General features: G+C 43.7%; 1 protein-coding gene across 2 annotated transcripts in view; it reads left to right on the forward strand.

Moving 5' to 3' along the window:
- Positions 1-17,500, forward strand: part of LOC129842277 (ryanodine receptor 2-like) — a 34,328-nt gene that overhangs the window by 6,151 nt on the left and 10,677 nt on the right. For both annotated transcript variants that reach the window (XM_055910761.1, XM_055910762.1), the window contains exon 2: positions 7,091-7,165. In XM_055910761.1, coding sequence (XP_055766736.1) covers positions 7,091-7,165 — 75 coding nt within the window. The remainder of the gene's footprint in view (positions 1-7,090; positions 7,166-17,500) is intronic.

Here is a 17,500-nt window from a genome sequence, read left to right on the forward strand (position 1 = left end):
TTAGGTCTAGCTACTGTCCTCACTATCCACTGCTGCAGGTCTAGATACTGTCCTCACTATCCACTGCTGCAGGCCTAGATACTGTCCTCACTATCCACTGCTACAGGCCTAGATACTGTCCTCACTATCCACTGCTGCAGGTCTAGATACTGTCCTCACTATAAACTGCTGCAGGCCTAGATACTGTCCTCACTATCCACTGCTACAGACCTAGATACTGTCCTCACTATCCACTGCTACAGGTCTAGATACTGTCCTCACTATCCACTGTTACAGGTCTAGATACTGTCCTCACTATCCACTGCTGCAGACCTAGATACTGTCCTCACTATCCACTGCTACAGACCTAGATACTGTCCTCACTATCCACTGCTACAGACCTAGATACTGTCCTCACTGCTGCAGACCTAGATACTGTCCTCACTATCCACTGCTACAGGTCTAGATACTGTCCTCACTATCCACTGCTGCAGACCTAGATACTGTCCTCACTATCCACTGCTACAGGCCTAGATACTGTCCTCACTATCCACTGCTGCAGACCTAGATACTGTCCTCACTATCCACTGCTACAGGCCTAGATACTGTCCTCACTATCCACTGCTGCAGGCCTAGATACTGTCCTCACTATCCACTGCTGCAGGTCTAGATACTGTCCTCACTATCCACTGCTACAGACCTAGATACTGTCCTCACTGCTGCAGACCTAGATACTGTCCTCACTATCCACTGCTACAGGCCTAGATACTGTCCTCACTATCCACTGCTGCAGGCCTAGATACTGTCCTCACTATCCACTGCTACAGGTCTAGATACTGTCCTCACTATCCACTGCTACAGACCTAGATACTGTCCTCACTGCTGCAGACCTAGATACTGTCCTCACTATCCACTGCTACAGGCCTAGATACTGTCCTCACTATCCACTGCTACAGGTCTAGATACTGTCCTCACTATCCACTGCTACAGGCCTAGATACTGTCCTCACTGCTGCAGGCCTAGATACTGTCCTCACTATCCACTGCTGCAGACCTAGATACTGTCCTCACTATCCACTGCTACAGACCTAGATACTGTCCTCAATGCTGCAGGTCTAGATACTGTCCTCACTATCTACTGCTACAGACCTAGATACTGTCCTCACTATCCACTGCTACAGACCTAGATACTGTCCTCACTATCCACTGCTACAGGCCTAGATACTGCCCTCACTATCCACTGCTGCAGACCTAGATACTGTCCTCACTATCCACTGCTGCAGACCTAGATACTGTCCTCACTATTCACTGCTGCAGGACTAGATACTGTCCTCACTATCCACTGCTGCAGGTCTAGATACTGTCCTCACTATCCACTGCTGCAGGTCTAGATACTGTCCTCACTATCCACTGCTACAGGCCTAGATACTGTCCTCACTATCCACTGCTACAGGACTAGATACTGTCCTCACTATCCACTGCTACAGGTCTAGAAACTGTCCTCACTATCCACTGCTGCAGGTCTAGATACTGTCCTCACTATCCACTGCTACAGGACTAGATACTGTCCTCACTATCCACTGCTACAGACCTAGATACTGTCCTCACTATCCACTGCTACAGACCTAGATACTGTCCTCACTATCCACTGCTACAGACCTAGATACTGTCCTCACTGCTGCAGGTCTAGATACTGTCCTCACTATCCACTGCTACAGGTCTAGAAACTGTCCTCACTATCCACTGCTACAGACCTAGATACTGTCCTCACTATCCACTGCTACAGGCCTAGATACTGTCCTCACTATCCACTGCTACAGGTCTAGATACTGTCCTAACTATCCACTGCTACAGACCTAGATACTGTCCTCACTATCCACTGCTACAGACCTAGATACTGCCCTCACTATCCACTGCTGCAGGTCTAGATACTGCCCTGACTATCCACTGCTACAGACCTAGATACTGTCCTCACTATCCACTGCTGCAGGCCTAGATACTGTCCTCACTATCCACTGCTGCAGACCTAGATACTGTCCTCACTATCCACTGCTGCAGGTCTAGATACTGTCCTCACTATCCACTGTTACAGGACTAGATACTGTCCTCACTATCCACTGCTACAGACCTAGATACTGTCCTCACTGCTGCAGACCTAGATACTGTCCTCACTATCCACTGCTACATGTCTAGATACTGTCCTCACTATCCACTGCTGCAGACCTAGATACTGTCCTCACCATCCACTGCTACAGGTCTAGATACTGTCCTCACTATCCACTGCTACAGACCTAGATACTGCCCTCACTGCTGCAGACCTAGATACTGTCCTCACTATCCACTGCTGCAGGCCTAGATACTGTCCTCACTATCCACTGCTACAGGACTAGATACTGTCCTCACTATCCACTGCTACAGGTCTAGATACTGTCCTCACTATCCACTGCTACAGGTCTAGATACTGTCCTCACTATCCACTGCTACAGGTCTAGATACTGTCCTCACTATCCACTGCTGCAGGCCTAGATACTGTCCTCACTATCCACTGCTGCAGGTCTAGATACTGTCCTCACTATCCACTGCTACAGGTCTAGATACTGTCCTCACTATCCACTGCTGCAGGTCTAGATACTGTCCTCACTATCCACTGCTACAGGCCTAGATACTGTCCTCACTATCCACTGCTACAGACCTAGATACTGTCCTCACTCTCCACTGCTACAGACCTAGATACTGTCCTCACTATCCACTGCTGCAGACCTAGATACTGTCCTCACTATCCACTGTTACAGGCCTAGATACTGTCCTCACTATCCACTGCTAGAGGTCTAGATACTGTCCTCACTATCCACTGCTACAGGTCTAGATACTGTCCTCACTATCCACTGCTACAGGCCTAGATACTGTCCTCACTATCCACTGCTGCAGACCTAGATACTGTCCTCACTATCCACTGCTACAGACCTAGATACTGTCCTCACTATCCACTGCTACAGGCCTAGATACTGTCCTCACTATCCACTGCTGCAGGCCTAGATACTGTCCTCACTGCTGCAGGCCTAGATACTGTCCTCACTATCCACTGCTGCAGACCTAGATACTGTCCTCACTATCCACTGCTACAGACCTAGATACTGTCCTCAATGCTGCAGGTCTAGATACTGTCCTCACTATCTACTGCTACAGACCTAGATACTGTCCTCACTATCCACTGCTACAGACCTAGATACTGTCCTCACTATCCACTGCTGCAGGTCTAGATACTGTCCTCACTATCCACTGCTACAGGCCTAGATACTGTCCTCACTATCCACTGCTACAGACCTAGATACTGTCCTCACTATCCACTGCTACAGGCCTAGATACTGTCCTCACTATACACTGCTACAGGTCTAGATACTGTCCTCACTATCCACTGCTACAGGTCTAGATACTGTCCTCACTATCTACTGCTGCAGGTCTAGATACTGTCCTCACTATCCACTGCTACAGACCTAGATACTGTCCTCACTATCCACTGCTACAGGCCTAGATACTGTCCTCACTATCCACTGCTACAGGTCTAGATACTGTCCTCACTATCCACTGCTACAGGTCTAGATACTGTCCTCACTATCCACTGCTACAGACCTAGATACTGTCCTCACTATCCACTGCTACAGACCTAGATACTGTCCTCACTATCCACTGCTGCAGGTCTAGATACTGTCCTCACTATCCACTGCTACAGACCTAGATACTGTCCTCACTATCCACTGCTGCAGGTCTAGATACTGTCCTCACTATCCACTGCTACAGACCTAGATACTGTCCTCACTATCCACTGCTACAGACCTAGATACTGTCCTCACTATCCACTGCTGCAGGTCTAGATACTGTCCTCACTATCCACTGCTACAGGTCTAGATACTGTCCTCACTATCCACTGCTACAGGCCTAGATACTGTCCTCACTATCCACTGCTACAGGTCTAGATACTGTCCTCACTGCTGCAGGTCTAGATACTGTCCTCACTATCCACTGCTGCAGGCCTAGATACTGTCCTCACTGCTGCAGGCCTAGATACTGTCCTCACTATCCACTGCTGCAGGTCTAGATACTGTCCTCACTATCCACTGCTACAGACCTAGATACTGTCCTCACTATCCACTGCTACAGGCCTAGATACTGTCCTCACTATCCACTGCTGCAGACCTAGATACTGTCCTCACTATCCACTGCTACAGACCTAGATACTGTCCTCACTATCCACTGCTGCAGGCCTAGATACTGTCCTCACTATCCACTGCTACAGACCTAGATACTGTCCTCACTGCTGCAGGCCTAGATACTGTCCTCACTATCCACTGCTACAGGCCTAGATACTGTCCTCACTATCCACTGCTACAGACCTAGATACTGTCCTCACTATCCACTGCTACAGGTCTAGATACTGTCCTCACTATCCACTGCTGCAGGTCTAGATACTGTCCTCACTATCCACTGCTGCAGGTCTAGATACTGTCCTCACTATCCACTGCTGCAGACCTAGATACTGTCCTCACTGCTGCAGGTCTAGATACTGTCCTCACTATCCACTGCTGCAGGTCTAGATACTGTCCTCACTATCCACTGCTGCAGACCTAGATACTGTCCTCACTATCCACTGCTACAGACCTAGATACTGTCCTCACTATCCACTGCTGCAGACCTAGATACTGTCCTCACTGCTGCAGGTCTAGATACTGTCCTCACTATCCACTGCTGCAGGTCTAGATACTGTCCTCACTATCCACTGCTGCAGACCTAGATACTGTCCTCACTATCCACTGCTACAGGCCTAGATACTGTCCTCACTATCCACTGCTGCAGACCTAGATACTGTCCTCACTATCCACTGCTACAGACCTAGATACTGTCCTCACTATCCACTGCTGCAGGTCTAGATACTGTCCTCACTATCCACTGCTGCAGGTCTAGATACTGTCCTCACTATCCACTGCTACAGACCTAGATACTGTCCTCACTATCCACTGCTACAGACCTAGATACTGTCCTCACTGCTGCAGACCTAGATACTGTCCTCACTATCCACTGCTACAGACCTAGATACTGTCCTCACTATCCACTGCTACAGGTCTAGATACTGTCCTCACTATCCACTGCTACAGACCTAGATACTGTCCTCACTATCCACTGCTACAGACCTAGATACTGTCCTCACTATCCACTGCTGCAGGTCTAGATACTGTCCTCACTATCCACTGCTACAGGCCTAGATACTGTCCTCACTATCCACTGCTACAGACCTAGATACTGTCCTCACTATCCACTGCTGCAGACCTAGATACTGTCCTCACTATCCACTGCTACAGGTCTAGATACTGTCCTCACTATCCACTGCTACAGACCTAGATACTGTCCTCACTATCCACTGCTGCAGGCCTAGATACTGCCCTCACTATCCACTGCTGCAGGCCTAGATACTGTCCTCACTATCCACTGCTACAGGTCTAGATACTGTCCTCACTGCTGCAGACCTAGATACTGTCCTCACTATCCACTGCTACAGACCTAGATACTGTCCTCACTATCCACTGCTACAGACCTAGATACTGTCCTCACTGCTGCAGACCTAGATACTGCCCTCACTATCCACTGCTACAGGTCTAGATACTGTCCTCACTATCCACTGCTACAGGCCTAGATACTGCCCTGACTATCCACTGCTACAGGTCTAGATACTGTCCTCACTATCCACTGCTACAGGTCTAGATACTGTCCTCACTATCCACTGCTACAGACCTAGATACTGTCCTCACTATCCACTGCTACAGGTCTAGATACTGTCCTCACTATCCACTGCTACAGGTCTAGATACTGTCCTCACTATCCACTGCTACAGACCTAGATACTGTCCTCACTATCCACTGCTACAGGTCTAGATACTGTCCTCACTATCCACTGCTACAGGTCTAGATACTGTCCTCACTATCCACTGCTACAGGCCTAGATACTGTCCTCACTATCCACTGCTGCAGGTCTAGATACTGTCCTCACTATCCACTGCTACAGACCTAGATACTGTCCTCACTATCCACTGCTACAGACCTAGATACTGTCCTCACTGCTGCAGACCTAGATACTGTCCTCACTATCCACTGCTACAGACCTAGATACTGTCCTCACTATCCACTGCTACAGGTCTAGATACTGTCCTCACTATCCACTGCTACAGACCTAGATACTGTCCTCACTATCCACTGCTACAGACCTAGATACTGTCCTCACTATCCACTGCTGCAGGTCTAGATACTGTCCTCACTATCCACTGCTACAGGCCTAGATACTGTCCTCACTATCCACTGCTACAGACCTAGATACTGTCCTCACTATCCACTGCTGCAGACCTAGATACTGTCCTCACTATCCACTGCTACAGGTCTAGATACTGTCCTCACTATCCACTGCTACAGACCTAGATACTGTCCTCACTATCCACTGCTGCAGGCCTAGATACTGCCCTCACTATCCACTGCTGCAGGCCTAGATACTGTCCTCACTATCCACTGCTACAGGTCTAGATACTGTCCTCACTGCTGCAGACCTAGATACTGTCCTCACTATCCACTGCTACAGACCTAGATACTGTCCTCACTATCCACTGCTACAGACCTAGATACTGTCCTCACTGCTGCAGACCTAGATACTGTCCTCACTATCCACTGCTACAGGTCTAGATACTGTCCTCACTATCCACTGCTGCAGACCTAGATACTGTCCTCACTATCCACTGCTGCAGGCCTAGATACTGTCCTCACTATCCACTGCTGCAGGCCTAGATACTGTCCTCACTATCCACTGCTACAGGTCTAGATACTGTTCTCACTATCCACTGAGAAACACAGCAGCAAAACATGGAATGATGTGAAATAGGTTCCCCATAGATGTTCCTGTTTATATTCCTCCATGAAGTGTGTAAATGTGTGAATATGTCCTTTACGAGGACATCAGCAGCTGGCTCTTATTTTTCCGGGATACAGACCAGTGTAATGGTCTGGTCTGTGGAAGCATGTCTGATAACCACCTCCACCCACCCACCACCACTCACTACTTCTCTTTTCCTTCCCCAGGACGGTGCACTACGAGGGGGGAGCTGTGTCCATCCACGCCCGCTCCCTCTGGAGACTGGAGACGCTACGAGTGGCGTAAGTTGAACTACGTGACACTTCTATTTCACCTCCGTATGACAATGCTGATCTGTTAACACTAGTTCTATCTCACCTCCGTATGACAATGCTGATCTGTTAACACTAGTTCTATCTCACCTCCGTATGACAATGCTGATCTGTTAACACTAGTTCTATCTCACCTCCGTATGACAATGCTGATCTGTTAACACTAGTTCTATCTCACCTCCGTATGACAATGCTGATCTGTTAACACTAGTTCTATCTCACCTCCGTATGACAATGCTGATCTGTTAACACTAGTTCTATCTCACCTCCGTATGACAATGCTGATCTGTTAACACTAGTTCTATCTCACCTCCGTATGACAATGCTGATCTGTTAACACTAGTTCTATCTCACCTCCGTATGACAATGCTGATCTGTTAACACTAGTTCTATCTCACCTCCGTATGACAATGCTGATCTGTTAACACTAGTTCTATCTCACCTCCGTATGACAATGCTGATCTGTTAACACTAGTTCTATCTCGTCTCCGTATGACAATGCGGGGGGCAGGGGGGGTTGGGACAGACCCAGATGCAGACACGGGGGGGGGGCAGGGGGTTTGGGTCAGACCCAGATGCAGACACGGGGGGCAGGGGGTTTGGGCCAGACCCAGATGCAGACACGGGGGGGCAGGGGGTTTGGGCCAGACCCAGATGCAGACACGGGGGGGCAGGGGGTTTGGGCCAGACCCAGATGCAGACACGGGGGGCAGGGGGTTTGGGCCAGACCCAGATGCAGACACGGGGGGCAGGGGGTTTGGGCCAGACCCAGATGCAGACATGGGGGGGCAGGGAGTTTGAGTCTGATATTTATTAGTTCCTAAAAAGGGAGCAGGCAAGAGAATGGTCGTGGACAGGCAAAAAGGTCAAAACCAGGTCAGAGTCCAGGAGGTACAGAGTGGCGGGCAGGCAGACTGGTCAGGCAGGCTCGAGGTCGAAGGCAGGCAGACTGGTCAGGCAGGCTCGAGGTCGAAGGCAGGCAGACTGGTCAGGCAGGCTCGAGGTCGAGGGCAGGCAGACTGGTCAGGCTGGCTCGAGGTCGAAGGCAGGCAGACTGGTCAGGCAGGCTCGAGGTCGAGGGCAGGCAGACTGGTCAGGCAGGCTCGATGTTGAGAGCAGGCAGACTGGTCAGGCTGGCGGGTACGGAGTCCAGAAAACAGGCAAGGGTCAAAACCTGGAGGACTAGCAAAAGAGAGAATAGCAAAAGCAGGAGCACGGGGAAAAACACACTGGTTGACTTGGAACAGACAAGACGAACTGACACAGAGAGACAGGAAACACAGGGATAAATACACAGAGACAGGAAACACAGGGATAAATACACAGAGAGTCATGAAACACAGGGATAAATACACAGAGAGACATGAAACACAGGGATAAATACACAGAGAGACAGGAAACACAGGGATAAATACACAGAGACAGGAAACACAGGGATAAATACACAGAGAGACAGGAAACACAGGGATAAATACACAGAGACAGGAAACACAGGGATAAATACACAGAGACAGGAAACACAGGGATAAATACACAGCGAGACAGGAAACACAGGGATAAATACACAGAGAGACATGAAACACAGGGATAAATACACAGAGACATGAAACACAGGGATAAATACACAGAGAGGCAGGAAACACAGGGATAAATACACAGAGACAGGAAACACAGGGATAAATACACAGAGACAGGAAACACAGGGATAAATGCACAGAGACAGGAAACACAGGGATAAATACACAGAGAGACATGAAACACAGGGATAAATACACAGAGAGACAGGAAACACAGGGATAAATACACAGAGAAACAGGAAACACAGGGATAAATACACAGAGAGACAGGAAACACAGGGATAAATACACAGCGAGACAGGAAACACAGGGATAAATACACAGAGAGACAGGAAACACAGGGATAAATACACAGAGAGACAGGAAACACAGGGATAAATACACAGAGAGACAGGAAACACAGGGATAAATACACAGAGAGACAGGAAACACAGGGATAAATACACAGAGACAGGAAACACAGGGATAAATACACAGCGAGACAGGAAACACAGGGATAAATACACAGCGAGACAGGAAACACAGGGATAAATACACAGAGAGACAGGAAACACAGGGATAAATACACTGGGGAAAATAAGCGACACCTGGAGGGGGTGGAGACAATCACAAGGACAAGTGAAACAGATCAGGGCGTGACAATAGACACTGTAATATTATCACTCTATAGACACTGTAATATTATCACTCTATAGACACTGTAATATTATCACTCTATAGACACTGTAATATTATCACTCTATAGACACTGTAATATTATCACTCTATAGACACTGTAATATTATCACTCTATAGACACTGTAATATTATCACTATAGACACTGTAATATTAGCACTCTATAGACACTGTAATATTATCACTATAGACACTGTAATATTAGCACTCTATAGACACTGTAATATTAACACTGTAATATTATCACTCTATAGACACTGTAATATTATCACTCTATAGCCACAGTAATATTATCACTCTATAGACACTGTAATATTAACACTGTAATATTATCACTCTATAGACACTGTAATATTAACACTGTAATATTAACACTCTATAGACAATGTAATATTAGCACTCTATAGACACTATAATATTATCACTATAGACACTGTAATATTAACACTCTATAGACACTGTAATATTAACACACTATAGACACTGTAATATTATCACTCTATAGCCACAGTAATATTATCACTCTATAGACACTGTAATATTAACACTGTAATATTATCACTCTATAGACACTGTAATATTAACACTGTAATATTATCACTCTATAGACACTGTAATATTAACACTGTAATATTAACACTCTATATACACTGTAATATTATCACTCTATAGACACTGTAATATTATCACTCTATAGACACTGTAATATTAACACTCTATAGACACTGTAATATTATCACTCTATAGACACTGTAATATTATCACTCTATAGACAATGTAATATTAGCACTCTATAGACACTGTAATATTATCACTATAGACACTGTAATATTAACACTCTATAGGCACTGTAATATTATCACTCTATAGACACTGTAATATTAACACTGTAATATTATCACTCCATAGACACTGTAATATTAACACTGTAATATTATCACTCTATAGACACTGTAATATTAACACTCTATAGACACTGTAATATTAACACTGTAATATTAACACTCTATAGACACTGTAATATTATCACTCTATAGACACTGTAATATTAATACTGTAATATTAACACACTATAGACACTGTAATATTAACACTGTAACATTATCACTCTATAGACAATGTAATATTATCACTCTATAGACACTGTAATATTAACACACTATAGACACTGTAATATTATCACTCTATAGACACTGTAATATTATCACTCTATAGACACTGTAATATTAACACTCTATAGACACTGTAATATTATCACTCTATAGACACTGTAATATTAACACTCTATAGACACTGTAATATTAACACTCTATAGACACTGTAATATTATCACTATAGACACTGTAATATTAACACTCTATATACACTGTAATATTATCACTCTAAAGACACTGTAATATTAACACTCTATAGACACTGTAATATTATCACTCTAAAGACACTGTAATATTAACACTCTATAGACACTGTAATATTATCACTCTATAGACACTGTAATATTAGCACTCTATAGACACTGTAATATTAACACTGTAATATTATCACTCTATAGACACTGTAATATTATCACTCTATAGCCACAGTAATATTATCACTCTATAGACACTGTAATATTAACACTGTAATATTATCACTCTATAGACACTGTAATATTAACACTGTAATATTAACACTCTATAGACAATGTAATATTAGCACTCTATAGACACTGTAATATTATCACTATAGACACTGTAATATTAACACTCTATAGACACTGTAATATTAACACACTATAGACACTGTAATATTATCACTCTATAGCCACAGTAATATTATCACTATAGACACTGTAATATTATCACTATAGACACTGTAATTTTAACACACTATAGACACTGTAATATTATCACTCTATAGACACTGTAATATTATCACTCTATAGACACTGTAATATTATCACTATAGACACTGTAATATTATCACTATAGACACTGTAATATTAACACTCTATAGCCACAGTAATATTATCACTCTATAGACACTGTAATATTATCACTCTATAGACACTGTAATATTATCACTATAGACACTGTAATATTAGCACTCTATAGACACTGTAATATTAACACTCTATAGACACTGTAACATTATCACTATAGACACTGTAATATTATCACTCTATAGACACTGTAATATTATCACCATAGACACTGTAATATTAACACTCCATAGACAATGTAATATTAGCACTCTATAGACACTGTAATATTATCACTCTATAGACACTGTAATATTATCACTATAGACACTGTAATATTATCACTATAGACACTGTAATATTATCACTCTATAGACACTGTAATATTATCACTCTATAGACACTGTAATATTATCACTCTATAGACACTGTAATATTAACACTCTATAGACACTGTAATATTAACACTGTAATATTAACACTCTATAGACACTGTAATATTAACACTCTATAGACACTGTAATATTATCACTCTATAGACAATGTAATATTATCACTCTATAGACACTGTAATATTATCACTCTATAGACACTGTAATATTATCACTCTATAGACACTGTAATATTAACACTGTAATATTATCACTCTATAGACAATGTAATATTATCACTCTATAGACACTGTAATATTAGCACTCTATAGACACTCTAATATTATCACTATAGACACTGTAATATTAACACTCTATAGACACTGTAATATTAACACTGTAATATTAACACTCTATAGACACTGTAATATTAACACTCTATAGACACTGTAATATTATCAGTCTATAGACACTGTAATATTATCACTGTAATATTATCACTCTAAAGACACTGTAATATTAACACTGTAATATTATCACTCTATAGACACTGTAATATAATCACTGTAATATTATCACTCTATAGACACTGTAATATTATCACTGTAATATTATCACTCTAAAGACACTGTAATATTAACACTGTAATATTATCACTCTATAGACACTGTAATATTAACACTGTAATATTAACACTCTATAGACACTGTAATATTATCACTATAGACACTGTAACATTATCACTCTATAGACACTGTAATATTATCACTCTATAGACACTGTAATATTATCACTCTATAGACACTGTAATATTAACACTCTATAGACACTGTAATATTATCACTCTATAGACACTGTAATATTAACACTGTAATATTATCACTCTATAGACACTGTAATATTAACACTGTAATATTATCACTCTAAAGACACTGTAATATTAACACTCTATAGACACTGTAATATTAACACTCTATAGACACTGTCATATTATCACTCTATAGACAATGTAATATTATCACTCTATAGACACTGTAATATTATCACTCTATAGACACTGTAATATTAACACTGTAATATTATCACTCTATAGACACTGTAATATTAACACTGTAATATTATCACTCTAAAGACACTGTAATATTATCACTCTATAGACACTGTACCATTAACACTCTGACCCCAGCAGTGTAAATCAGGGTGATGTGTCCGTGAGAGGGCATGGTATTGACTCCTTTTGGACCCTGTATCCTGACCTGGGGTTGTACGTGTGACGATGTTAATATATCTCCCAGTAACACTGTCTCTGTCAGCGGTGCCCACTGCCAACGCGGTGTACAGAGTGTCTCTGTCAGCCCCAGTCCGAGGAGAGAAGAAGAGCCCTCCTCCCATCCAGGGTCATATACACACAGACTGTTTACGGTGAAGTGTCTAATTACAAACAGCATGGCAGTAGTCCCCTGATAACACAGACAGAGATTTCTCTCCTTGTTTTTGTATCAGGGCTTATTGGACATACTGTAGTGTTCATGGTTTCTGATGAGGACAGGGTTTGGGGTTGGATATAAATACTCTGCCCTCTGTAGCCTGTTGTGCTCTGTTGTGTTCTGTCAGACTGACGGTTTGTGTTTATGGATAGTACTGTACTGTATGTCTATAGGACAGTATAGAAATAGGTTTGAGGTTATAGATAGTACTGTACGTCTACAGGACAGTATAGAAATATGTTTGGGGTTATAGATAGTACTGTACGTCTACAGGACAGTATAGAAATAGGTTTGGGGTTATAGATAGTACTGTATGTCTACAGGACAGTATAGAAATAGGTTTGGGGTTATAGATAGTACTGTACTGTATGTCTATAGGACAGTATAGAAATAGGTTTGAGGTTATAGATAGTACTGTACGTCTACAGGACAGTATAGAAATAGGTTTGGGGTTATAGATAGTACTGTATGTCTACAGGACAGTATAGAAATAGGTTTGGGGTTATAGATAGTACTGTACTGTATGTCTATAGGACAGTATAGAAATAGGTTTGAGGTTATAGATAGTACTGTACGTCTACAGGATAGTATAGAAATATGTTTGGGGTTATAGATAGTACTGTACGTCTACAGGACAGTATATAAATAGGTTTGGGGTTATAGATAGTATAGTACGTCTACAGGACAGTATAGAAATATGTTTGGGGTTATAGATAGTACTGTACGTCTACAGGACAGTATAGAAATAGGTTTGGGGTTATAGATAGTACTGTACGTCTACAGGACAGTATATAAATAGGTTTGGGGTTATAGATAGTACTGTAAGTCTACAGGACAGTATAGAAATAGGTTTGGGGTTATAGATAGTACTGTACGTCTACAGGACAGTATAGAAATAGGTTTGGGGCTATAGATAGTACAGTACGTCTACAGGACAGTATAGAAATAGGTTTGGGGTTATAGATAGTACTGTAAGTCTACAGGACAGTATAGAAATAGGTTTGGGGTTATAGATAGTACAGTACGTCTACAGGACAGTATAGAAATAGGTTTGGGGTTATAGATAGTACTGTACGTCTACAGGACAGTATAGAAATAGGTTTGGGGTTATAGATAGTACTGTACGTCTACAGGACAGTATAGAAATAGGTTTGGGGTTATAGATAGTACTGTACGTCTATAGGACAGTATATAAATAGGTTTGGGGTTATAGATAGTACTGTACGTCTACAGGACAGTATAGAAATAGGTTTGGGGTTATAGATAGTACTGTACGTCTACAGGACAGTATAGAAATAGGTTTGGGGTTATAGATAGTACTGTACGTCTACAGGACAGTATAGAAATAGGTTTGGGGTTATAGCTAGTACAGTACGTCTACAGGACAGTATAGAAATAGGTTTGGGGTTATAGATAGTACTGTACGTCTACAGGACAGTATAGAAATAGGTTTGGGGTTATAGATAGTACTGTACATCTACAGGACAGTATAGAAATAGGTTTGGGGTTATAGATAGTACTGTACGTCTATAGGACAGTATAGAAATAGCTGCTCCTGCTTCTCTTCTTGAAGTTTGACTTTATATAAAGTAGGTTAACAAGGACACCTTCCATAGTTCCACCCACTTCTTTTCTTTTAAACTCCAGCGTAACCGATGTGAAACGGCTAGCTAGTTAGCGGTGGTGCGCGCTAATAGCGTTTCAATCGGTGACGTCACTCGCTCTGAGACCTTGAAGTAGTTGTTCCCCTTGCTCTGCAAAGGGTCGCGGCTTTTGTGGCGCGATGGGTAACGGTGCTTCGAGGGTGGCTGTTGTCGATGTGTTCCTGGTTCGAGCCCAGGTAGAGGAGAGGTACTGAAAGCTAAACTGTTACACCAGCATTGTGTAACGCTAAGAATCAGGAAGCAAGTACAGGAAGTGAATTAAATAAATACCGGAACATGGAACAAAACAAGAAACACGAGTAGCGTCCAGACATGAAACACGGGGGGAGTAGACGTGACTCATCGCCTTTTAGTTAAATGTGGTTTTAATGTTAACATGTTGGGAGGATTCAGGCTTTTAGTTAAATGTGGTTTTAGGATTCAGTCTTTTAGTTAAATGTGGTTTTAATGTTTACACGTTGGGAGGATTCAGGCTTTTAGTTAAATGTGGTTTTAGGATTCAGTCTTTTAGTTAAATGTGGTTTTAGGATTCAGGCTTTTAGTTAAATGTGGTTTTAATGTTAACACGTGTTATTAGCTAAAATAAAGAAATGTCTCACAGGTTGACATTTAAAACTTGCTGTGTAATATCCACCCCGTCACCAAAGTGCTGCAGTTTTCATCTGGACACGTTTTCTGATCAGACTAGTTACTACGTCTAGTACAGAATGTCCCGAACTCTGTCCCGGGGACCACTAGGGCTGCAGCAGCACTAAACAGCTGATTCTCATCATCAAACTCTGTCCCGGGGACCACTAGGGCTGCTGCAGCACTAAACAGCTGGTTCTCATCATCAAACTCTGTCCCGGGGACCACTAGGGCTGCTGCAGCACTAAACAGCTGGTTCTCATCATCAAACTCTGTCCCGGGGACCACTAGGGCTGCTGCAGTACTAAACAGCTGGTTCTCATCATCAAACTCTGTCCTGGGGACCACTAGGGCTGCTGCAGCACTAAACAGCTGATTCTCATCATCAAACTCTGTCCTGGGGACCACTAGGGCTGCTGCAGCACTAAACAGCTGGTTCTCATCATCAAACTCTGTCCTGGGGACCACTAGGGCTGCTGCAGCACTAAACAGCTGGTTCTCATCATCAAACTCTGTCCCGGGGACCACTAGGGCTGCTGCAGCACTAAACAGCTGGTTCTCATCATCAAACTCTGTCCCGGGGACCACTAGGGCTGCTGCAGCACTAAACAGCTGGTTCTCATCATCAAACTCTGTCCCGGGGACCACTAGGGCTGCAGCAGCACTAAACAGCTGGTTCTCATCATCAAACTCTGTCCTGGGGACCACTAGGGCTGCTGCAGCACTAAACAGCTGGTTCTCATCATCAAACTCTGTCCTGGGGACCACTAGGGCTGCTGCAGCACTAAACAGCTGGTTCTCATCATCAAACTCTGTCCTGGGGACCACTAGGGCTGCTGCAGCACTAAACAGCTGGTTCTCATCATCAAACTCTGTCCTGGGGACCACTAGGGCTGCTGCAGCACTAAACAGCTGGTTCTCATCATCAAACTCTGTCCTGGGGACCACTAGGGCTGCTGCAGCACTAAACAGCTGGTTCTCATCATCAAACTCTGTCCTGGGGACCACTAGGGCTGCTGCAGCACTAAACAGCTGGTTCTCATCATCAAACTCTGTCCTGGGGACCACTAGGGCTGCTGCAGCACTAAACAGCTGGTTCTCATCATCAAACTCTGTCCTGGGGACCACTAGGGCTGCTGCAGCACTAAACAGCTGGTTCTCATCATCAAACTCTGTCCTGGGGACCACTAGGGCTGCTGCAGCACTAAACAGCTGGTTCTCATCATCAAACTCTGTCCTGGGGACCACTAGGGCTGCTGCAGCACTAAACAGCTGGTTCTCATCATCAAACTCTGTCCTGGGGACCACTAGGGCTGCTGCAGCACTAAACAGCTGGTTCTCATCATCAAACTCTGTCCTGGGGACCACTAGGGCTGCTGCAGCACTAAACAGCTGGTTCTCATCATCAAACTCTGTCCTGGGGACCACTAGGGCTGCTGCAGCACTAAACAGCTGGTTCTCATCATCAAACTCTGTCCTGGGGACCACTAGGGCTGCTGCAGCACTAAACAGCTGGTTCTCATCATCAAACTCTGTCCTGGGGACCACTAGGGCTGCTGCAGCACTAAACAGCTGGTTCTCATCATCAAACTCTGTCCTGGGGACCACTAGGGCTGCTGCAGCACTAAACAGCTGGTTCTCATCATCAAACTCTGTCCTGGGGACCACTAGGGCTGCTGCAGCACTAAACAGCTGGTTCTCATCATCAAACTCTGTCCTGGGGACCACTAGGGCTGCTGCAGCACTAAACAGCTGGTTCTCATCATCAAACTCTGTCCTGGGGACCACTAGGGCTGCTGCAGCACTAAACAGCTGGTTCTCATCATCAAACTCTGTCCTGGGGACCACTAGGGCTGCTGCAGCACTAAACAGCTGGTTCTCATCATCAAACTCTGTCCTGGGGACCACTAGGGCTGCTGCAGCACTAAACAGCTGGTTCTCAT

Source organism: Salvelinus fontinalis, unplaced genomic scaffold (genome assembly GCF_029448725.1).
Source record: "Salvelinus fontinalis isolate EN_2023a unplaced genomic scaffold, ASM2944872v1 scaffold_0028, whole genome shotgun sequence".
Classification (NCBI taxonomy): Eukaryota; Metazoa; Chordata; class Actinopteri; order Salmoniformes; family Salmonidae; genus Salvelinus; species Salvelinus fontinalis.